This window comes from Emys orbicularis, chromosome 6 (genome assembly GCF_028017835.1).
Source record: "Emys orbicularis isolate rEmyOrb1 chromosome 6, rEmyOrb1.hap1, whole genome shotgun sequence".
In the NCBI taxonomy this organism is placed as follows: Eukaryota; Metazoa; Chordata; order Testudines; family Emydidae; genus Emys; species Emys orbicularis.
The window spans coordinates 128,298,641-128,322,086 of record NC_088688.1 but is presented as its reverse complement, the minus strand read 5'-3'; the positions used below and the strand labels follow the sequence as shown (position 1 = coordinate 128,322,086).

The 23,446-nt window shown below is 40.1% G+C and overlaps 1 protein-coding gene across 1 annotated transcript in view; it reads right to left on the bottom strand.

Annotated features, from left to right (window-relative positions):
- GAK (cyclin G associated kinase) overlaps positions 1-23,446 on the bottom strand; it is a 116,258-nt gene that overhangs the window by 46,917 nt on the left and 45,895 nt on the right. The window contains exons 10-17 of the mRNA XM_065407060.1: positions 21,218-21,329; positions 18,841-18,964; positions 16,102-16,151; positions 15,866-16,014; positions 12,150-12,272; positions 9,574-9,707; positions 7,981-8,175; positions 6,672-6,789 (exon numbers count right to left, since the gene is read on the bottom strand). Coding sequence (XP_065263132.1) covers positions 6,672-6,789; positions 7,981-8,175; positions 9,574-9,707; positions 12,150-12,272; positions 15,866-16,014; positions 16,102-16,151; positions 18,841-18,964; positions 21,218-21,329 — 1,005 coding nt within the window. The remainder of the gene's footprint in view (positions 1-6,671; positions 6,790-7,980; positions 8,176-9,573; positions 9,708-12,149; positions 12,273-15,865; positions 16,015-16,101; positions 16,152-18,840; positions 18,965-21,217; positions 21,330-23,446) is intronic.

The following is a 23,446-nucleotide window of genomic DNA, read 5'->3' as shown; positions in this document are numbered from 1 at the left end:
CTGGATCTTTCAGTAGCCTTTTCAGAATAACTAACACTTACAGAATCCATCTACAGCATTGAGGGAGAACAGCCTAAAGAGAACTAGATGTATTAATCAAGTGAAAGTTTGTCAGCATCTCAGTACTTATGTTTACACAGTATGTCATGTGTATGCAAGGACTTCTATTCGTTTCCTGTGCAATATCCTGGCTGTCAATCTCACACTGGCCAGCATAATAGGGGTTTTTTGAAACTGATCCATGATATCCATCTAATTTATCCAACTCTTCCTTCTGCTGACAGACAAGACGATTTTCCCTTCTGCAAACACCAACGTAAGTAGTTTGCCTTTATTTACACATATACATCAGTCCTGGAAGAAAGGTAGCCAAAAAGTACACAGGGCAATCCATCCTTTCAGGAATCTCAGCCTAAAGCTAATGCCAGGTTCTCCGAGACCAAAAGAGAGAGCAAACTCCCCTGCTGCTGCCTGCAATGCTCCCTCTCCAAACACCGCTGCTACTTGCTCAGAGCCGTTTACTATGAAGGTAAAACACAGCATGTTTTCCCAAGACTCAAGAGTTGCTCATACGCTAATTAAAAGAGCATGGAAGATGTATAAAAGCACTATCTGGAGATACCTGCTGTAATATTTGCAACACTATCAAACTCAATCTAAACTTGACTCCGAACTTCAAAAAGGAGTTAAAAAAAAAAAAAGGATATTTTCAATAAACGTATTGTGAACAGTACAGATCAAATAATCCTCTTTCTTGTTGATGTGTTTGCACTTGATTACGAAGAGCAGCATTTACCAAATTAACATACATAAACTTAAGGCAAAGCAACATGTTTCATTTTTAGTTTTAACTGCTATTGTAACATTTTCATTTCAGTCAAAATCCATACACGACAACCCAGTTCTACAGAATAACCAAGTGCAATTTGGAAGATCAGAATTGGCCAAGTCACATTAAGGTCAAACCAGGCAAACTCCATTATTGGGGCTGTCACTGCACATACCAGTGTTGTGGCTTGGAGTTCCACTAGGACAAAGAGCTAAAATAGCGAGATCATGGCAATTTAAAATTTCAATGTCCAAGAGTCTTAACGGGTAAGTGCTCAGTACTTTGGAAAGTCAAGCAACTTATCTAGGAGCCTAACTTTACGCACATATTTTTAAAAGTCTTGGCTTTGTTCAAGAGAGGACAAAATGTCTTACATACCCTCCCTCCAGTAAGACACTGCTATCCTGGTCTGTGGCTTTTGAAAAAAAGTGAAATCAGCTCTACTTATTGTGTAGCCAATAACAGACATTTAGAGTTTCCAATAGTAACCTTCAGGGCTAGTTCTCCACTTTCAATGCACTGGCAGCGATTTTCATAGTCAACAAATATCAGTGTTCCATTACCAGGAAGAGGGAAAAGCTTCTAAAAAAGGCACCAAGAACTGCTTATGACTGGATAGTGGCCTCCCCCAACATTTAACCAAATGTCATTAAAGCGGCTTCTTCGTTGAATTAGGAGAAAGATTTTTCTGATCTGGCAAGAGTCCAATTAAAATTCCACATGGAAAGCAAGTTTTCCAAATAGATGGTATGTCAGCCACAGGCTACATGTAAGATACAACAATTGCTGGAGCAATGGTCTGATCCAGTAGGTTAAATCCTACCGATTCATACAGAGATCTCAGACTTTAAGGCCAGAAGGGACCATTATGATCACCTAGTCAGACCTCTTGCACATTGCAGGCCACAGAACCTCACCTACCCACTCATGTAATTGTCCCGTAACCTATGGCTGAGCTACTAAATCCTCAGATCTTGATTTAAAGACTTCAAGTTACAGTGACTCCACCATTTAATCTAGTTCAAACTAGCAAGTGACCATGTGCCACGCTGTAGAGGAAGGTAAAAAATCTCCAGGTTCTCTGCCAATCTGACCTAGGGAAAAACTCCTTCCTGACCTCAAATATGGCAATCAGTTAGACCCTGAGCATTTGGGTGAGACCCACCAGCTGCACACCTGGGAAAGAATTTCCTATAGTAACTCAGAGCCCTTCCCCCATCTAGTGTCTCATCTTTGATAGCTGGAGATATTTACTAATGGCAGTCGCAGATGGGCCATATGCCACTGTAGGCAACCTCATCATACCATCCCCTCCATAAACTTATCAAGCTTAGTCTTGAAACAAGTTAGGTTTTTTTGCTTCCACTACCCTCCTTGAAAGGCTTTTGCAGAACTTCACTCCTCTGATGTTTAGAAACCTTTGTCTAATTTCAAGCCTAAAACTTATTGATGGCCAGTTTATATCCATTTGTTCTTGTGCCAACATTTGCCTTTAACTTAAATAACTCCTTTCCCTCCCTGGTGTTTATCGATCTAATTTCTGGAGAGCAATCATATCTCCCCTCAGCTTTCATTTGGTTAGACTAAACAAGCCAAGCTCCTTAAGTCTCCTCAAGTAAGGTAGGTTCTCCATTCCACTGATCATCCTAGTAGCCCTGCTCTGCACCTGTCGCAGTTTGAAGTCATCTTTCTTACACACGAGAGACAAGAACAGAATACAATATTCCCAGTGAGGTCTCACCAGTACCTTGTATAATGGCAATAACATTCCCTTACCTCTACTGGAAACACCTTGCCAGATGCATCCTAGTATTGAATTAGCCTTTTTCATGGTCCCATCACATTGGTGACTCAGTCATGTTGTGATCAACCAATACACCAGGTCTCTCTCTTCCACCCCTGTTGTTTCCAACTGATTAAGTCACCAGCTTATAGCAAAAAGTCTTGTTAGTCTTTAAATGCATGGCCTTGCTCTTTCCACTATAAAATTTCATCCCATTTCTATTCCTCCAGTTTTCAAGGCCATCCAGATCTTCTTGTAGAATATTGCAGTCCTCCTCCGTGTTGGCAATACTCCCAACTTTGTTTCACCCACAAATTTTATTAGCATATGCCCACTTTTTGTGCCAAAGTCATTAATGAAAATGTTAATGAAGATTAGTACCAAGACCCATTCATGAGGAACTCCACTAGTAACCTCCCTCCAGTCTGGCAGTTCACCTTTCAGTATGACCCCTTAAACCAGTTCTTTACCCACCTTTCAATTCTTTTATTAATTGATATCTTCTCCAATTTAGCTAATAATTTCCCATATGGAACTGTATAAAAAAATCTTACTGGAATCCAGGTAGATCAGATTAATGCATTTGCTTTGTTTAGAAAATCAGTTATCTTTTCAAAGAAAGATCAGATTGGTCTGGCAGGATCTCTCTTTTGTAAAACTATGTTGTATTTTATCCCAATTACCATTTACCTCTATTTCCTTAACTACTTTTTCTTTAAAAATTTGTTCTAAGACCTTGCATATAATTGAGGTCAAACTAACGGGCCTGTAGTTTCTTTGGTCACTTTCTTTTCATTTCTTAAACGTATTTGCAATTTGCCAGTCAGAGAACAACTCCCGAGTTTAAGGATTCATTAAACATCGTTGCTATTGGGATCACAATTTCATGTGGCAGTTTCCTTTAATATTCTTGGATGGAGATTATCTAGGTCCCCTGACTTGGTCATTAAATTCTTTGAGCTAGACTTCCAACTCAGATGTGGTAATTTCTACTTCCATATCATCATTCCCATTAGTCACCCTGCCAATGTCCACAAGCTCCTCATTCTTATTAAAAACTGAGGCAATTTATCTTTTATCTCCACTCCATCCTCTGTGCTTCGCAGTCTCACTTCTTTCTTTATTTTCATGGCTAAAGAATCTTTTACTGTTGGTTTTAACTTCCTATGCAAGGTCCAACTCTGCTTGGCTTTTGGCAGTTCTCACTTTTTCCCTATATTTTCTGGAAACCTAGCAAACCTAGGAAATCTGAAGGAGGAATTACAGATTGAGCGAAGAATGTGTAGTAGAGAAATACAATGGTGAAAAAAATCTGAAAAACTAACTTCTACCAGCACTGAAAGTATTTGCATAGACGACTAAATGCTTTTATCCATTATATTTGCATGCTAAAATAATTGTTTTCAGAACCTCTGTGTGACAATAATTCCTTGAATTCTGTAGGTAAGTAATCCTGAAATGTATAAATATTTCACATTTGTATCTCCAGACTTCACTATGGCTACACCAAAGCAGAGAAAGCTAGAACTTTTAGTAATTTGGGTTGAGAGAGACTTCACATGCAAGAAGAACAGGAGTACTTGTGACACCTTAGAGACTAACAAAATTATTTGAGCATAAGCTTTCGTGGGCTACATCCCACTTCTTCGGATGCATAGAATGGAACATATATTGAGGAGATATATCTAAGCAAAAGAATTAATGGGCACAAATCTGACATCAGGCATCATAATACTCAAAAACCAGTGGGAGAACACTTTAATCTGTCTGGTCATTCAATGACAGACCTGCGGGTGGCTATTTTACAACAGAAAAGCTTCAAAAACAGACTCCAACGAGAAACTGCTGAACTCAAATTGATATGCAAATTAGACACAATCAATTTAGGTTTGAATAAAGACTGGGAATGGCTGATCCATTACAAACATTGAATCTATCTCCCCATGTAAGTACTCTCACACTTCTTATCAACCTGTCTGTACTGGGCTATCTTGATTATCACTTCAAAAGTTCCCCCCCCCCTTACTTAATTGGCCTCTCCGAGTTGGTAAGACAAATCCCACCTGTTCATGCTCTCTGTATGTGTGTGTATGTATATCTCCTCAATATATGTTCCATTCTATGCATCCGAAGAAGTGGGATGTAGCCCACGAAAGCTTATGCTCAAATAAATTGGTTAGTCTCTAAGGTGCCACAAGTACTCCTGTTCTTTTTGCGGCTACAGACTAACACGGCTGCTACTCTGAAACCGTTCACATGCCAGCTTTGCTTTTATAGCCTGAAAAATGTTAGCATTTTTAGTTGAAAGAACAATCATGAAGCAACAATATTCTGTTGCCTCCTGCAGCGTGAAGGATAGTAAGGAGACTATGCACTGAGCCAAACCACAGATGGAAGCAGGACACTGGAATAGATGGACCTCCTAATCTGTGCGGGATGGAAATTCCTGGAATCCCACTTTGCTATTGGCCAAATACCTATTCCAGTTGTGGTCTCTGTGTTCTGGATATTAAAAAAGATTATATTTTATATATATATATTATATATATTAGAGAGAGAGAAAGAGGGAGAGAGAGGGAGAGAGAGGGAGAGAGAGCTGTACCCTGATAGAACGCGACCCGATACAACACGAATTTGGATATAAAGCTGCGCTCCGGGAGTGGCGGGGCTGCGCACTCCAGCGGATCGAAGCAAGTTCGATATAACGCCGTGTCACCTATAATGTACGATTTTGGGGCTCCCGAGGACATATATACACCGGGGTAGAGGTAGTGTGTGTGTGTGTGTGTGTGTGTGTGTGTGTGTGTGTGTGTGTGTGTGTAAATAAATAAATCACTATCATGTAAGTTAGCAAAGAGGTGTGTTATTAAGGTGCCCCACTTGATCATGGCACAGTATATTATATGCCAGCTCTCTTGTGATGGAGAAAGAAAAGGAAGTCAACCGCTGAATGTTAAATGTGCTAGGATGCATGCTATCTAGTTTATGCAGCTGTCAGATGGCTGGACACTGCATGAATACAGTGAGGCCAGGCACCAAAACGGATGTTGGGGGTAGGGGGAAAACGTCCCTATTTTTAGAGATGTTGAGCATCCATAAAACATGCTGACTTCAATGGGAGCTACTCCGTGCTCTGCACTTAGGTCCCTAAGTGGCTTAATTTTTCATAAATGTGCGCTTTGGATAGTAATTTTAGGTGCACACACTGTGAAAATCATAGTCCAAGTGGCCTCATTTCATCTTCAGAAAAGGAGTGTCAATTCTAGCTAGAGTTAATCACTTACTACGTGCTCTGAATCCTGAAGAATCAAACAGTGACATTTTATATCTAAAATTCAATCTCCCCAGAACTGGGAAGGATGGTGGTCTCTGTTTCAGTGAGAGTTCAGATCGTCCATACAAGTTCAATCTGATCCTGTATCACAGAATAAGTCAGAAAACATAATTCTGTTTTTAGCAGCATTCCAAACAAACATTTTACACAACTGTAATCAGACAGGCAAGAAGGTAGCGGTTTAAGATTCTGTTTTAGTGATTTACTCTTGGCAATTGATGTGATTAGAGAGCCTGTATCATACTGCAGTTTGACTTTTAGACAGAAAAAAGTAATCAACCTTCCTTTTGGTGGGAAATAAAAACAACAGATGAAGACTCCTGGCTAACACACAAAGTTCTGATTTTTTGCCACTTCTAAATAAGGAACTTTGGCAGAACTGCATGGAGAAGTAAGGGGCAGGAGCTCCAGGCATCAGACACTGGGGATAACTACCAGTTGTTGAAATGCTTGCTTACCAGAAAATACTGCAAAAGGAGCAACTAACTGTACACTTCTTGTCAGAATGCTGACCAGAGGCTGCACGTCATGACAGGATTGAAAGGGAAGGTTGAACTCCTAGCCACTTGAACACCTCAAACTCTTTTCTCAAAGACAGATGAGCGCACAGAAGGGGAACAATCAAACAACTAACAAACAACACAGTAATCATGAAAGAGACCATGGGGATTGTTCTGCATTGCAAAGAATAAACCCTGTAAAGGTTCCATTAAGTATGTCATTACCTTGGCTTGGAGTCTGCCTCCTAAAGTCGACCTGGCATGATAGATCACAATGAGAACATCACCTTGGACTGTTATACCCAATGGGATTACGGCTTTGCCATCCTCAGTTTTGAAGTCCCTGAAGAAAAAGCACATCTCACATTAAGTTTCAAGAAAAACAACTGCTTTGAAATTAATGTGTTTTTACCTGTTCTGTCTGCTTACTCCAAGTCCCTCTAGGCAACTTAGAAATTCCACAACTTTTTTTTTTTTTACTATGGAACTAGGGCTTAGATATTCAAGAAGTAACATCTTTTTTAGGAATTGGCCCTCTCCCCGCAGGAGACTGAGGCCCATCTAGACCAGCCTCCTATCTTGCACAGTGGCAAAGAATCAGATTGCTGTTACCACACTATTGAGCTGACCATAAAACTAGTTACCACGCTACTGTATGCATCATAGCAGTGAGACACTATGTTTTCCTAATGCCCATTCCTACTGCTCTCCTTAGCTTATTGCTCAGTTAGATAGACTATCCCCCAAATTTGCTTCACACTCAATGCCCTCCTCTCAAGGAGGAGCAACACCTTTTCCAGCTTCTATAACAGTATGCAGCTCTGCCCCTTGAAAGGATCAATTTCATAGTTGCAGAGAGCTGCGGGTGAGGTCTGAGCAGGCATGTGAAAGTTGTCAGGGGTACAATGACAGACCATCACGCTAGTAGCACAGATGCATCTGCACATGCTGGGTTCCTGAAAGACCAACTCTGAGCTGTAGTCTTCCACCACTTTTCCATTTCATTTCTCTGGGAAGCTCTCCTAATCCAGTGTGTTTAGAAGATGCAACCCCATTTTTATCCCCCATTTTTAACTCCTGGAAGCAGGCCTGACCTTCAAATGTCAGTGGAATCTTTCTCCGCTCCTCCTTAACACCAGAGTTGGGATTTGAAATAGACGATTATAATAATATGCTGCTGGTACCAATTCTTTTCCTGCCTAGGTTCCAGACTCTCCCAAAAGCACAACCTTAACACTGGTTATATCTATCCCCTGCACAATACCACAGGTTTAAATGCGCGTCTGAATACTAACTGTCCGCTGCTCTGAGACTGTGGATGGAGTTAGGCCTTCCAGACAGAGCTTGGGTAGAGTATCACCAGGTCTGCCCTCAATGACCCCCAAGCAAAGGCAGGACAGACCTGTCCTTTCAATGCAGAGTTTGTACGAGAGGTGTATTCACTGCATTGGCACAGTCCCTTCAGGGAGCAACGTTTCAGTATTAAAACAGCTCCAGAAAGAGTTCAGACTTACGTTTAGGAACCTGCACTTACTTCATTTTGTCATATTCCTGTGAGGTAGTGGTCACTCTTTCATCCCCAACATAAACTTCACAAAAAGGCCTACAGCCATTTCGCAGCTTGCTGAACAGAGGAACTGGTGTCATGATAATTGATTTGATAAGGATTGGCTTGCTGTGAGGAATAATGGGTTCTTCTGCCATCATGTCACACATGTACTCTATATACCTGTCAAAACAAGAGGTATTTGTTCAGAAAAACAATACAGCCTGGAAATGCATGATCTGAAACTTACCTTGTCATTGTAAATATTCGATTCCACAATGTTCCATGACACCATTACTCATAAGCACAAGGGAGTATATTTAACAGCACATTAGGAAACTTAAGTCTGATTTTATCTATTTCAAAGTCAACCTTGCATGGAAAGAATGAAACAGAGAAAAGGGGAAAACAATCTAGATGTGTATGTCTAACACATTTCACCCATGGCCAAAGGAGAGTTACTACAGCGGTATCCATGCACAAATTCCCATACTGTTCTAACTTAGGCACCTATATGGCCCCCCATCAACACAGTAGTTGAGTGCCTCAATCTTTAAAGCATTTCTCCTCCCGACACCCCTGTGAGGTGGGGAAGTGCTAATATCCCCATTGTACAGATGGGGAACTGAAGCACAGAGGGGGAAAAATGAGCTGTTGATGGTTACACAGGAAGTCTATGGTGGAGCAAGGAATTTCGCCCAGCTCTGTCAAATCCCAGACAAGCATTCTAGCCTCCAGACCATGCTTGGATTCATCCTTGTCAGAATGCACCGACTATTTCAGTAGTAGGGCTTTTAAAAAATTAGCCAATTTTAACCAAGTCGTATCTAATTAAAATATTTCTAAACTGTAGTGTACAATTTTGCTCCTCTGCAGTTTGCTAATCCACACACCCACTTTTCAGACATCTCTTTATTCTGAAAGGCAAAGATTTATTGGCAGATGCTCTAGTGAAGTTACTTAGATTTCAGTATTTTTACAAAACCTAAATACAGTCCACCTGAAAAACTCAAGTTATGCTAGTTGCCAAAATAGATGATACAATGCATAAAAAGATATGCATTTACTCTTTTTAAAGGAGTATATATCCTCTTATTCACTAAATATGCAATGAACTGACTTCAAGTAAGTACTTGTTATACTTTTGGATTCTGTAAGTCTGAAGAGCGTTCAGACAGCTGGAACTTACGTCCACACTGAACAAGCTCTTCTTTTTGTCTCGTCCACATTTGAGGATATAGGTTATACTTTGCTTTGTAGAGAAGTATTTAGGACAGTTTTCACTTCAAGCATTTTACAACCTCAGCTTTCATTCTTAATGTAGTTCCAACACACATCATGTTGATTTGTTCAGTAACTAGGGTCACATGAATAACAGATTCAAAAATCTTGCAGAATTCAAAATTTACCCAGCGCATAGATGACTCATTTGGTTTTGCAAATGTTCTATCATCCTACCAGGCTAATTCCTAAATCAACTACCTCGTCCTACAAATCGGTGTGCTAATTTTTTTTTTTTACAGTACATGCTCATATGTAGATTTGCTTCAACAATGCTTTGAAAAGAGATTGATACTGTACCTTTTATGAGAAGGCCAAATGCCAGGTGGACAGCGTTTCATACTGAACATATAAACCGCAGCCTCCGCAGTAGTGAAGAGACGGCAAAAACATAAAAAAGAGCAAACTACAACAGCAGATGCTGCTCTTCCATCCTACAAAAAATTGTGACCTAAAGTTATTAAACCTAGTTAAAAATGTTAAGAAAATTACTGAAGAACATGCCTGTCTACATAAGAAGCCAAGTTCATATCCTTTATTTCAAGTTATGAATTAGGCATAATTTAAGTTGATAATGGCTGGTTTTTGAACCACAGTTTAAGTAATAAAGCCTTAATGTTGTGGGAATGTAGCAAATTTCTTTAATAGTTAAAATTAAATGTTTTTAAAGATGAAACACAAAAGCTAAGCAGGAAATAAACTGAATTAAGTGCTCATTTGAATGCTATTACTGAGTAGTTACTAACTTTAGCTTTATATTATCTCGGAGTTCTGAGTGTTCATTTTCTTAGCATCAGTACCCTAAAGTTTTAACCACATAGTCTGGCTGCTGAGTGGGAGATCCATTTTAGGCACTTCTTCTGCTGACAAGCTAAGGGGCTTCTGTTACAGCGCCAGCAAGTCTTGAAGTGTACAGGAATAACCGGCGAAGCCATGCAGTCAACATCGGCTCCAATTCCTGCCTGGCGATATATCTTTGGTAATTACTCATGTATTTAGAGGAACACAGAGGGAAGTTTGAGACATTAAAGAAAAATTCTTGAGCAAAATTTTCATTTTGACAGGGCAGAACATTCAGGAAATGCAACACGATTAAGACCACATAAGAGAAAGAAATAGTTAATTGGTAAACAAGTCTCTGATGACAAAACTTTGCACTTCATACAGAAGCTTGATAATTTACAGAATGGAAACAGGAGAAATGTCAATATAAAGGGGACGTGGAAAAGAAAAGCATGGACTTCAGTTAATTTCTCCCACCACATTTTGATGGGAGGGTGGTGACAGGATATAGTAACAAAGCTAGTGCTTGGATCAGAGCAATCATTAAGAGAGTAATCCAATGCAAAAAAATTCTGAGACCGCTGAACTCTGAAGATTCCCCCCCCCAACAGCCTCAAAGCAAGTTAACAGATTATGGCTACATTATTTCACAGTAGGAGTACAACCTTCTTAAAATACTATGTACACCAGCAAAATATGAATTTCAGCAGTGTAGGTCAAATATAGCCATTTGGTGAACTATTTAAACCGGAAGGCTTATTTAAATGAAATCACTGTAGTTTTATCATCGAGTTTTACACGTGATTATTAATTAACGAAGACCATCATTTTGTCTGCATAAATCCCAAGTTATTAGGCTTTACTGCAGGTGAAACAGGTAAGGGAGGGGGTATAATGCTGAAGTGCAGCCTCCTGGCAGCTACTTCATCCTATGGGCTAGAATGGCCGCTTCTGCACCAATTGTGAAGGAATGGTAGGGCCACTGGGTGTGTTATTAGAGATCCCACAGCCCCTCTAAGTCCAGAAGACCCTCTGTTAAATGCAGTTTATGTGGGGCAAAAAGCTTTACTTGAGGTCTCCACATAAAGATTACTTACTTCTAAAGTAGCTGGGCTTATATTATGAAATACAGTGTTACTGGTTCATTCAGCGAAGGCCTCGCTGAATGGGTAAAGAAAAATTATAAATCCTTTACGTTAATCCTTAATTTTGTTTTTTCCTGCTCCTTGCATGCTGTTTCACCTCTGTGGGGAAATATCAACAGAACTATGATCATCATTTAGACACAAGCTAGTTCTCTGGAGTTTGTTTAGCTCCTGGATCACATCTTCCGAATGAAAGACGCTTTAGGCTTATGCAGTTATTTAGAAAATTCACTGCATCTTCTAATTAAATCCACCAGCTCAGAGACTTCTTTTGTTTTTCTGGTTTCTAAACAGAGGAACTTCTAGTAAGAAGAATCTGAGATCTGCATATGGCCGGTATTGCTCATTTCTATTAAAGAAGAAGAATTTATGCCAGTACTATGTGGAGTGTCTGGCCTGTAGCCATACCTCACTCAAGCTTTCCATCATGTCACATCTCAAACAGGGCTGAACCATGTACATGCATTGAAGAGAGATCTCCATAGACTATTGCAAGAAATGGAGTTAACTCATGAGATATCGCTCCTGAGTCTGTACTGAAACAGTGCCTCTAGCATGGTATTTAGAGACACTACACTGGTGGAGGTACCATCTTAGAGGTCAGCTGGATTCCTAAACACACACGGAATTTTTAATGATCACAGCTTTTCTTGTGAGAGCTGTGCATTAACTAATGTTGTACTGGGAAGCTGGGAAGTAAAAAGGGAATGTATTTAACTTTCCTTCTTCTTAACCTATTGACCACCAAATTGGTGAAAGTTACACTATTTTACCACACAGGCTCCTTTTCTTAAAAAAGAATAAATAAATAAATTTAGACCGCTACAGAATTGGCTTAAGACGGTAAAAATCAATGTTACTCATACACAAGAACTGATTGATACTGCAATCCTTGCGGTCACCTAAAGCTGGACTAGATGAAAAATTTCAGATGTACCTACTACTTACAAGGCAGTGTACAATGCAAACTTTTTTGTGATCTTGCTTTAGCCATAAATGCATGTTCTTGCAAATGCTGTAAAGGTTTTGAAGATTTGGTGCACGTCTTGCTGGCCAACCACATTCAGAAACCTGGGTTGGGGAATGGGGTAAGAGATAAGAAAATAAAAGTGACTACTACAACACTTATATAAGCTATAACAACAACAAATTGGCAGTTCTGTAGGTAAATATTAAATCCAAGAACAAATTAAACAGGAGCAGTCTCAAATAAGCTCTCAATTTGGATAAGCTCTTCTCAATATTCAGCCCAAAAGGTCCTTAATCCTGAGTGTTGTCTCTGAGTGCTACAGAAATACAAATAAATAGCTACAATGTGAAGAACAAACAGTCACTATTAGAGAATGATGCAAAACAGCTCCCTTCTAGCTCATATACATAAGCTCAGAACTTTCTTAAACATTCACCTTTTGGGCTGAATTTTCTCGTGCTTGGTCTCTGCTCAATAAAAAAAAATTAATTGAGAAAAATCCTTTCAGCAATTTCTGAGTTACAACAGATTATAAACAACCTGCCACTGGTAAAAAATAGTCTACATTTTAAAACAGGATTATAAAATGGGGCAAAATATGAAACGATGCTTTGTGATAACAAATAGATACAAATAGATGCTTTAAATTGTTCCTCTGAACCCAACAAAGAAAGTTTTAGGTTAGACCACTGAGCGTGCTCAGGGATAGATTGATGTGGCTTTCACAGAATGGACTGAACTTTGCTTCATCACAGCACATTTTCTTGCCCAGACTGGTAGGTGCAAGGGCTGCTGGTGGGACAAGCTGCACAAGGCTGTTTAAGTATCAGAGTGTAAATCTATGTTACAATAAAAATACCCACTGCACCAAATCTCAGAGGCTGGGTCAGCTGGCTCAGGTGGTGGTGGGGGCGGGGGGGTGGCTGTAAAACTGTAGTGTACACGTTTGAGCTCGAGCTGAAGTCTGGGCTCTGAGACCACCCACATCGTGGGGTCTCGGACCCCGGGTTCCAGTCTGAGCCTGAACATCTACACTGCAGCCTGAGCCCCGCGAACCTGAGTCAGCTGACCCAGCCCAACTGCAGCTTTATTGCGGGGCTTTTACTGAAGCATAGACAGACCAACAAACACTACGTAATCCTCCAAAAGAGATGTCTTAATGCCAGGGTCAGAAAAAATTGGCAGAACGGAGAGTTCGGCTGACTTAGGCAGGTTCTGGGCACCCAGAAACTATTATATTAGAATGGACAAAGCTATTACATTAGAATGGGAGTCAGAATAAGCCAGGAGAGGATTCAAAACTAGCATTACCTTCAACTGTAACTAACGCAAAAGACAAGAAAGTTCTGAGAAAGTTTTGTATTGGTGGATGAGCATAGGAGCGAGAATTTAAGCATGAGTTCGAGAAATAGCTGCCTGCCAGGCCTAGAGTATCCACCAATGAGGAAACATCCATTTTACAATGGCTAGTAAGCAGAGTATTGAAGTTATAAGCATGTTGTGTTCCTCTGTGATCGTAACATCACAATGAGTCTCAAAGGGGAGCCTTTATGGACACTGAAGGAGTCTTGAATGCTGTTAGCTTCTGACATGGCTGCTTTCACTCAGCATGATACTCTAAATTTAGAAAGTGTCTTCTTTTTGTGTCTACAACAATGAATTAATGAGTCCAATTTGTAGCATGATTATATTGTGGGGATAAATTTTTTGTCCTGCTAATGTCCAGAGAATTAAGAAGCATGTCCTTCAGGTGTATGAGGTTCAAACAAAGATGAAAAGGGAAAGCTTCCTGATTCAAATGAAACAAAGAGCTTATTTTCCAGGATCAATTTCTGCTGTGTGAAGGAAACCTTGTTTTTGTAGGTCCTCAAATACCTCTGGCCATTGATGGGAGCCTTATCAAGATCAGTTTGAGCAACAGCTTTTGACAAGTGCAGATCCAGTTACCTTCTGACTACAATGGAACAAGTAAGGACCATGTCACTGACCGGCTAAATGAACAGTAAGGGCTGACAAACTTCAGGAGGTCACTGACGGCTTTGGATTTGCCAATTTCAACAGTGCCTTCACCCGTGCCAAGATGGCGCGGGCTGTTACTGCCTGGGCAACAGACACTTCAAATATGCATGCTAAGGAACTGTATATCTTATGGGTAGACTCAAGTTTTCTGTCCAGGGAATGAGATCTCCGTAAACTGCAAATGTGATTTGAATTGGAAACTCTGGATAAAGTCAGATTTTTTTTTTTTTTTTTTTTTTAGGAAAAGTGGTGCATTTGGAGGACCTTTCTAAATTTTTTTTGTTTTTTGTTTTTTTGTTTAAGTGTTGGAGGCATGTCGCTGATTAAGCTCTTACTTTCAGGATTTTTCTGTTCCAGATGCATTATGGGTCACAATAATCTTGGCATTAACACTGTGCACCCCAGAAACAATTAGGCTAAGACCCTAAGGATCCCTCAATCTTTCAGGCTTAGTCACTTTCCAGGCAGCTTTAGGCAAACAGCTCATCCTCCCCATCTTAATTCCAATCCTCAGGCTCCCATTTGGAGACAGGGGGAATTCTCTTTTAGGTCTGAGGTGCTACCTCGTGTCCTTCTATGGCAAGGAGAGGACTTGTTGGAGGAAGGAGTAAATGGCAAGGACAGGCCAAAGGAAAGCAGGCCAGTGAAATGCACAGTGCTGGGCAGACAGATGATTTGGGGGGAGAAGGGGGCAGTTATATGGATGAAGAAGGGATGTTAATGGAGAGATCCCACCTTACAGGTTAAGGTCCAAGAAGGGACCTGGAATAGATGAGACTTCCAGACTATCCAATACTAACACCTCTCTGGAGTGAAAGATCTCCCTGAGGGGCTTGGACTCCTAGCTGTATAAAGGTCAAACCAAAGCCTGAAATGTATAGTACAAGGAGATCTGGGGACAGCACTGGGGCATGGTTCTGCTAGAGGGCTGAGGTATGTCAACTTTGCCGTTGAGCCAGTCAGACTGGTTGAGAGACAGGAGTCAAAAAAGGAGCAAAGAAGTGTTCACTGATACTTTACGGCCTACTTAGCTGGTACCTTCTATCCGGTTATGGAGTAAGTCATGTCCTCACCCCACCCCCTTTCTAGGTTCTGCAGAACTGGACAGGAAGGTTTCACAGAGACAGGCAGGCTGGGCTATGCTGCACGCACCATTTCAGGAAGCAGCAAGGAGTAGGCATGGCTAGATTGCTCACTTGAGGAAGGGCGTCATTCGGGGGCTGGGACCAGATGGAAGTCAAGAATAAGGAAGAGAGAGATGAAAAAAGGAGAAATCCCAGTAGTGAAGCCATCATAAGTAGTTCCCACGGTAGGGTGGGAAGCCTCTGCAAACAGGTGGAACACAGATTTGTTCCTGAACCTCATTTACTATATCTAGAGGGAGGTTCTGGGTGCCTAGATGTTTCTTCAGCAAAGCTACACCATTCCAGTAAGTGGACAAATCCTTCCTATTAGCAAGTCTGAACTGGTGGTAAAAGCATGGCACAGGTAATGTTGCCAAGAGACCTTTAACTTTTGTAATTGCTCATTTGTGATTTTAACTATGCATCCTAAACATTGGATTGTAGAAGATTTTAGCATGTAATACAACAAGAAGTGGTAGGTCTACTCAATTTATTGTGTTGAAAGACCTACTAAAGGAAAAAATCAATATGCAAGAAAAACACATACACACCCTATTATGAAATCTTGAAGACCTGTATGTTCTTGGAGATAGATTGTAAACAGCATAGTGTCCAGGGTGTTTAGAGTCTAAAAATAACCGCACATCTTCTATGTTATTTTTGATGGCAGATTCTACACCTTCTGCTGGAAAGGACATCACTGAAAACAGAACACCAATGTTTGAGGTATCAACTTTTACAAAACCACAGTTAAAAACAATGATTAAGAAAGATGAAGCTATCATACCAGCAATTCTGGAAGTGATATACGATATATCCAAATCTCCCTTTGCATAACTGAAAAAAACAAACACACACACCTCTAAGTTAATATATTAAAAAAATGAATCCATTCAAATGCAAATAGAAATGTCTGAAGCAGTAGTTTATTCTATTAATGAGCTAGTATGGAGATCATTTTTCCATTTGGGAATATCATCAGTAAGAGCTCTGCTTAAAGCAGGACAGCTGTGCACTACAGGATAAGGCAAATACTGCAAGACCAAATACATTTAACTGAGAAAGGCAGCGGTTGTGGACATTGATTAGATTTTCAAATGGAGACTTTTTTTAAAAACAGACAGTTCTTGCACTTACACACGAGGAGGCTAATGAATCTTAACCAGTGCAGTTATAACATATGGTAGCATGACTAAAGCAACTCACCTGCCTATCAACTTCCAGCTATTCAAACCTTTTTATCAGTATCTTCCTACGTTAGGTACTTCTATGGACCTCATTACTACAGTATCACAGCATCTCAATCTTTAATGAATTTATCCTCAACACTCTATGAGGTAAGGAAGGGCTATTATCCCCATTTTACAGATAAGGAACTGGAGCACAGAGATTAAGCGACTTGCATAACAGCACACAGGAAGTATGGGGCAGAGGAGAGAATTATGCCTAGATCTCCCAAGTCTCTGACTAGCACCCATCCTTCTTTCCTACACAGGTTCTTATTGCCTAAGCAGTAATTAACTGTTTCCCATTTTATGAATTATATTTGAATTCTATTTTGGAGACTATCTAGTAGGTAAATTGAATATTTAAGATTCACTTTAGTTCCATGAAAAGTAGCCAGTATGAATTTACAGAAGATAGATCATTGCTAAAAATGAAAGGAAGATGTTATGTATATACAGCATTTGAATTGAAGAGTAGCTTTTGAAAGAGCTTCAAGACACTAGCAGGAAAGGTACCGTATTGTATTGTACATGGGTGGGCCACATAGGTAGTAAGCTGTTCAGCGATAATAAGTAAGCAGACAAGAAAACACTGAGAGGTACAGAAAACTAGATCAAACTACAGTTAGTATTTGAACAATTTGTTACAAAGGGGTTTAAATCTGTCTAGGACATGGAAGATAGATTACTGCCGTTACAAGTCATTTATATACAGTATGGTTACTCTAAGAGGGGAAAAAAGGAGACATCACCACAGTGAAGCCTTCTTGCAGGACAGAGAATAGAATAAATGCTACCATTAATCTTCAGAGATTCTGTCTGCTCCACCACTGAGCTCCTGGGGACTTTGAAAATAGGGGGCAGTTAAAAAAAAAAAAAAAAAAGTCCAAAACAAAAACACTTTGCATTTTTGTAGCACTTCCCAAACCAAGATCTCAAAGTGTTTTATGAAACTTGACAGCTCCCTTATGAGGTAAATTCCTATTATCCCTATTGTACAGATTGAGGAACAGAAAGATAAAGCACAGACGACTCACTCCAGGTAGAGATCTGACCCAGCCAGGAATAGAAACCTGATGCCCGACTTCCATGCTGGTGTTTCACCCACAAGAACACCCTTCCTCTCAAAATAGCTCAGACAGACAAGGCATACAGACAGAGAAAAATGGAAATCTAATTTTCTATAGGTAAATAAGGCAATGAAGGCACATTTCTAAGGCCAGTTAAGACAGACTCCTCTAGACAACACTTGATTTATTTACTGACTGTCTGCTCTAGATGATCAAGCAGTGTTCATTTGACCTTCAACATGGATCAATTCGCCCAGGTGCTGAAAGGGGAAGTGTTCTAGCCATACCAATATTTATGCCTTTTTCTGGTGGAAGTAGCCCACTAGTCAGTCCTCATGCATAGTGGGAAACCTAACAGGAAATGAACAGGGTGGATAAAAATCAATGGTTTAAAAAAAAAAAAAAAAATCAAAAATTGGATTTTTGTATTTACATCGGATTTGTTTGATAAAATGCTTTTTGAGGAAAAAACTATCTAAAGATAGTTTTAATTAAGATACATTATAGCTCAAAGATATCTCATCATGGAATAGGGATTATAAATTCTAATTCTATAGTATGAGACAATATAATCATGTAATGTTTAAGAAAAGTTTTGTAAATGAATTCCAATAGTTCATGGATTAGGGACCCAATCTTATGGGGCTCCAGGGACTTCTGTATAGATTATTTAGGTTAATCTTTCTATCTACCCAATGGGACTCAGTGCTCAGTCTAGAAGATACCATCAGAGATGCTTAGTTTTGCAGTTCTCAAACTGTGGATTTATCTCTCCAGAGATAACATGCTTGTTAACAGCCTAAATGTTTTAAATAAATAAATAATATATAGAGGTGAGAAATAACAGACCTCAACCCTATTGTCCCTCTGCAAATTTGTGTACACAGAGTCAAGTACACGAGCTCTGATTATTAGTAATGGGCAAAGCAAGGAGGCTGTCTGTCCAGGTGCCCTACTTGGGGGAATTCTGCTATACATTGCAGGAAACCATTCTACAGTGACTTAAAGATTCATTTAATTTAAAATGCTCTTTTCCAATTCTAACTCCTAAGACATAATTACCATAGTGATTTTTACATTAGTTCATAGTGATGAAATTTTAAATGGAACACTACCTACTGGCATATTTGGTCTCATATCAGCACCAGCAGGATGCGTTTTGGAGTTTCAATGGGACACTTCTGACTTTCCCTTTTAGAAATTATCAACACTGATGTTCTTCCTACTTACTTGGCCACAGACTGGATCACTTTAGAAGAAGTATCCTTGATGTTTGTGAAAAACCGTTCTGTTCCACCTTTGAGAATATCAAAGAACCCTCCGTAAGACTGGTCAAGTTCTGCAACTGTCAGGCCTAGAATTAAAAAGCAAATCTAAAGTTACAATTTAAAACAAAACAAGCAATGTAATGGAACTGTGCTCAAATTTCTCTTCACAAGGCAAAATCAAACTGAACTGCCAACAACTTAAGATGTACAAAAACAGGATCAGCCTTCCCGTCACGCTCAGTCCCAGAACGAAGCTTTCAACTTCTGAAGAACAAACTACACAACAACATTTTTCCATGTTCCCAACTATGGTGGTAAACTAGAATAGTCTACAGGTATTACATTTATAAAACATGTCACAAACCATTTTACATCTCTTTATGAAGGAAAGACAGACCACCAAGTGTCTGGCTGTATGCATTTCTGTCATATCACTGTTTAAATCAGGGGTCTCAAAGTCTCGGCGCACAGGCCATCTGCGGCCCAAGAACCTCCCCACTGCGGCCCGCGGAGGAGACACATGCAGCCACGCTGCCGGCAATGTCTGCTGCAGATGCCGCCCCTCGCAGCTCCCATTGGCTGGCGGAAGAGGGACAGAGATACCATCACTAGTTGCCGGGCAGAGTCAGCCATGGAGGCAGCATCATTAGTTGCCGGGCAGAGTCAGCCATGGAGGCAGTGTTCCTTTTCCCCCCCACAATATAAACAAGTCAAAATACTGAACACAGCTATCTGACGCACACCTTGCTGCATCCTGTAGGTTTCAACTGCTCAGTCACTGAGGCCAAACATCAACAAACTGACAGAACTGAAGCGTTGCCAGGTGTCTGGCAAACACTAAAAACTCTCTGGCAGGTGAAGAAGTTGTATGACAGTTTTATTATTTCTGAGAAATTCGAAATGAAAAAAATACAATATAAACATTTTCTTTTCTGACCACCATCTTCAGTGACATTATTGGCCCGCGGGGAGGGTTTGAGGACTGGCCCTGGCCCTAGCCCTAAGGTAAATTGAGTTTGAGATCCCTGGTTTAAATTGTGGCATGCTGCCTTTCTATTTAGTGCCATCATCCTGATATGCAGCATGCCACTGAAAGCTACTTGACTGTACGTAGTACATTTTACAGCCATTTCTGGTTTTATCTCGGAAAGTTACATTTGTTACCGGGATCACTAACATTTCCTTTTATCATCATCTGCTGGACTACATCCTGTTAACATTATTGTGTAATACATAAAAGAGTCCTCTTTGACCCTGCGTGAAGCAGATGGTCAGACAAGCATTTGAAAACACAATCCTGTTATGAAAGAAGATTCATCCCACAGAGAATAAAGTGTGGACAGTATTACTAAAGTATTTTATTGGTAGTATAAATTTACCTCATTTTAAAGTTCCTCCCTTCAGGTAAATTAATATTTGAATATATACTTTTCTCTCATGAGCTGCACAGAAGGCATGAATAAAATAACTTAAATCAAGGAGGAGAAAAAAATTGCATGCAGTAAAATTATTAACATTTCCAGTCTTTCATTTTAGGTGAAATATATCCAGTTCCTCGAAGCATTTATGCTCATGAAGTTAACAGTTTAATATTTAGCTGTGAAATCACACAGGACAGAAACTGTTATTTCAGTTAGCAAGATTATACATATTGGACACAAAAAAGGATGTTTTGACTAAGACCAATTAATAGGTTACTTTGAAGAACTAAAGTTCAACCAAAGTAGGCTATTATCTGTTTTTAGCATAATATATTTATAAAGTGGAGGTTTCTATTTGAGTTTGTTTTTTGGAAAAATGACATTTCTGATCCTTAACCAATCTATTTTTATGTTCTTATAGCATGTTCCAAATTTTATATGAATCTAAGTGCTGCCTTTTCCTTAGCTGCTACTATTTGTATAAACTGATATTCATTGTACAGATAAGTCATTTTCATCTAAGTGTTTTATTCCACAGGTTAACAATGTCATTTGGTATCAGCTGTTGCACTTTAGCAAACAGTCGTTTCTCTTTTCTTGTGAGAAGAATGTAGGGAGTAAATTTTTACATTTGCCATATATAAACATGAAGTCTATTCTGAAGAAGGTGGAATCAATCTACAAATGTGAAGTCCTTCACAAGAACTATATAAGCTTGCTTAACAATAATCATTTACTTAACCGACGTGGTTTTCATAAAGCAAGATACTTAATAGCAGTATCACTCAGGAGAAATGAATATTTCTGCTAAGGAAGTTCATTTAAAATTTCAAGCCCACCCAGAAGTTTTCACATACCATAAACACAACTAGTAAGTATTCAGATGGTGTGTGCAGAGATACCTATCACTGTACATACCTGCATTGTACATATTGTTGAGCTGTCCTGCAGGTTTGGAGCCCTGTGGCACCAAACTGGTAGACATTCTAGGCACAGCATTGTTTCCATAGCCTCCATTTTGTTCCAGGAGCTGCAAAGAATCATATCCATCAGGAGACATTTTTTTTTAAGTTTGTATATAAACACTGCATTGGCAAAGGGCAGTTACAAAACTTAAGTTGCCCGGTCCTCAGTGTTTAGCCCTGAATGGCTGTTTCAACTACTGAAAGGACAAAAAAGTTTCACTAGTTTTGTTTCAGTGCATTAGGCACCATGAGAAACAGGGCCAATATTCTTTAGTTCGGCTTTCAGCCCAGGTTTTTCTGGCTGCTCTGGTACATTGTTACTGCTCAAAGTCAGTAGTAAAACTCGAGGTTGAATGGAAGGAGTATCAGGATCTTGGCAGGAAAAATCTCCCAGCTGAACTACGGATACTATGAACTCAACATGTTAGCAATAAGGTGGCTGCCTTGCAAACCTATCCCTAATTTTTCTAAATCAGAGCTAAACTTACCCACAAAGACTCAACTTTCTTCTACAACACAGATGAAAAAGGAAAGGCTAAGAAAGATGGCCCAGCTTTAGAAGAGTGATATGGCACCTTTACTCCAGAGCAGTGATACTCAGACCTCAGTGGTTCAGGAGCCAAATTACGATCAACATTACCCAAGAGAGCCACAGGAGTGTGAATTCATTGTTTCATTTACTATTTTTATATACATCTCACAGCAAAATGACTGACCAAGTATTCTACAATTGGTTAATAACATAGAAAAGGCATCTTGATTGGTTAATAACTTAGATTGGTTAATAATTAAATCATTCAGTGTTTTAATATCATGTGTTGCAAAGAGGTACGGGAGATACAATAAGGAGCCACTTGCGGCTCCCGAGCCTCAGTCCGAGTATCACTGCTCCAGAGCAAAGGACAGGCAACGAATGGGACTGCCATGAATTGGGTCACTTGAGCAGAATCCTACTCCCATTTCTAGAGAAGTCTTTACAAGTGTGCAGAAACTTCCAGAGCTTCCTTCTCTCCCGCTTCCCCTAAAGCAAGAAACACTCCTCATGAAAAAAGTGTGACCCCCAAGTAGGAGACAAAAAAGCAGCAAGTTTTATCTAGCAAGACAAGCTTCTGTAGCCCACATTATGTTTCATTTAGGTTGCTGCACCTCAAGGAGGAACACGGACAGAAGTGTACCCTAGACAGCCACTATACTAGTGAGTTTCAGAGTTGGCATGAGGGATTATTTGAACTCCAGGAAGTAGGGCACTTAGATTGCAATGTTTGGGGACACATGCCTAATGTCCAAATTACGCTTGGATGAGCCATTCACCTAGGCAGAAATAGAGGGGTACCACATGAATGCAAACATGGCCAAAGACACCAAGGGAGACTGCTTAAAAACTGAAGATGGAAAAAGGACACAACGTTGAAAACAACAAGCACTTCCCAGAGAAGAAGGGGAATCACCAGATGAAGCACAAACAGGTAGACTGGGCTGCACACAGTCTCCTTGGCAGGAAGGGGGAAGCATATAAAACACTGTTACCAAGGCCAGAAATCTGAACCCATATGCAGCTGCTACATTATTTTGGATCCAACCCATAAACTTACCAAGTGTAAACTTGCAAACAGGAATGTAACTGTAGCTGGTAAAGATTTTTCTTGGGAAAGCTAACCCCAAAGCTTGGGAGACAGAAAAGGGCTTGCCAACCAAGAGTTAAGGACCAACAGTAGCCTCTACTGCAGAATCCCATTCATACAGAACGAACAGTGGCAGGTCAACACTACAGCTTAAGTCTATCTAACTCATGTCACACAGGGATGTGAAAAAGACACCCCCTGAGCGATGCAAGTTACAGCGAAACTAAGCACTGTCCACACTGGTGCTATGTCGGCAGGAGACGTTCTCCCACCAACATAGCTTCCACCTCTTGCAGAGGTGGAGTAATTTATGCTGACAGGAGAGCTCACCCATTGGCACAGAGCATCTTCACCACATGCACTGCAGCTGTACCAATGTAGCACTTCTAGTGTAGACCTACCCTTGGTTAAACCAGTGCAGTAAAACTAATGCAGCTGTCTGTGTGAACTCTTACTTCAGTTCTGCAAAGTTTAAGGTTTTGTTTCTTTTACAGACAGCAGCAAAAATCACAACAGTTCAAAAGGCTAGTCTGCTTGCAGAGTTGCACCAGTTCAATTGA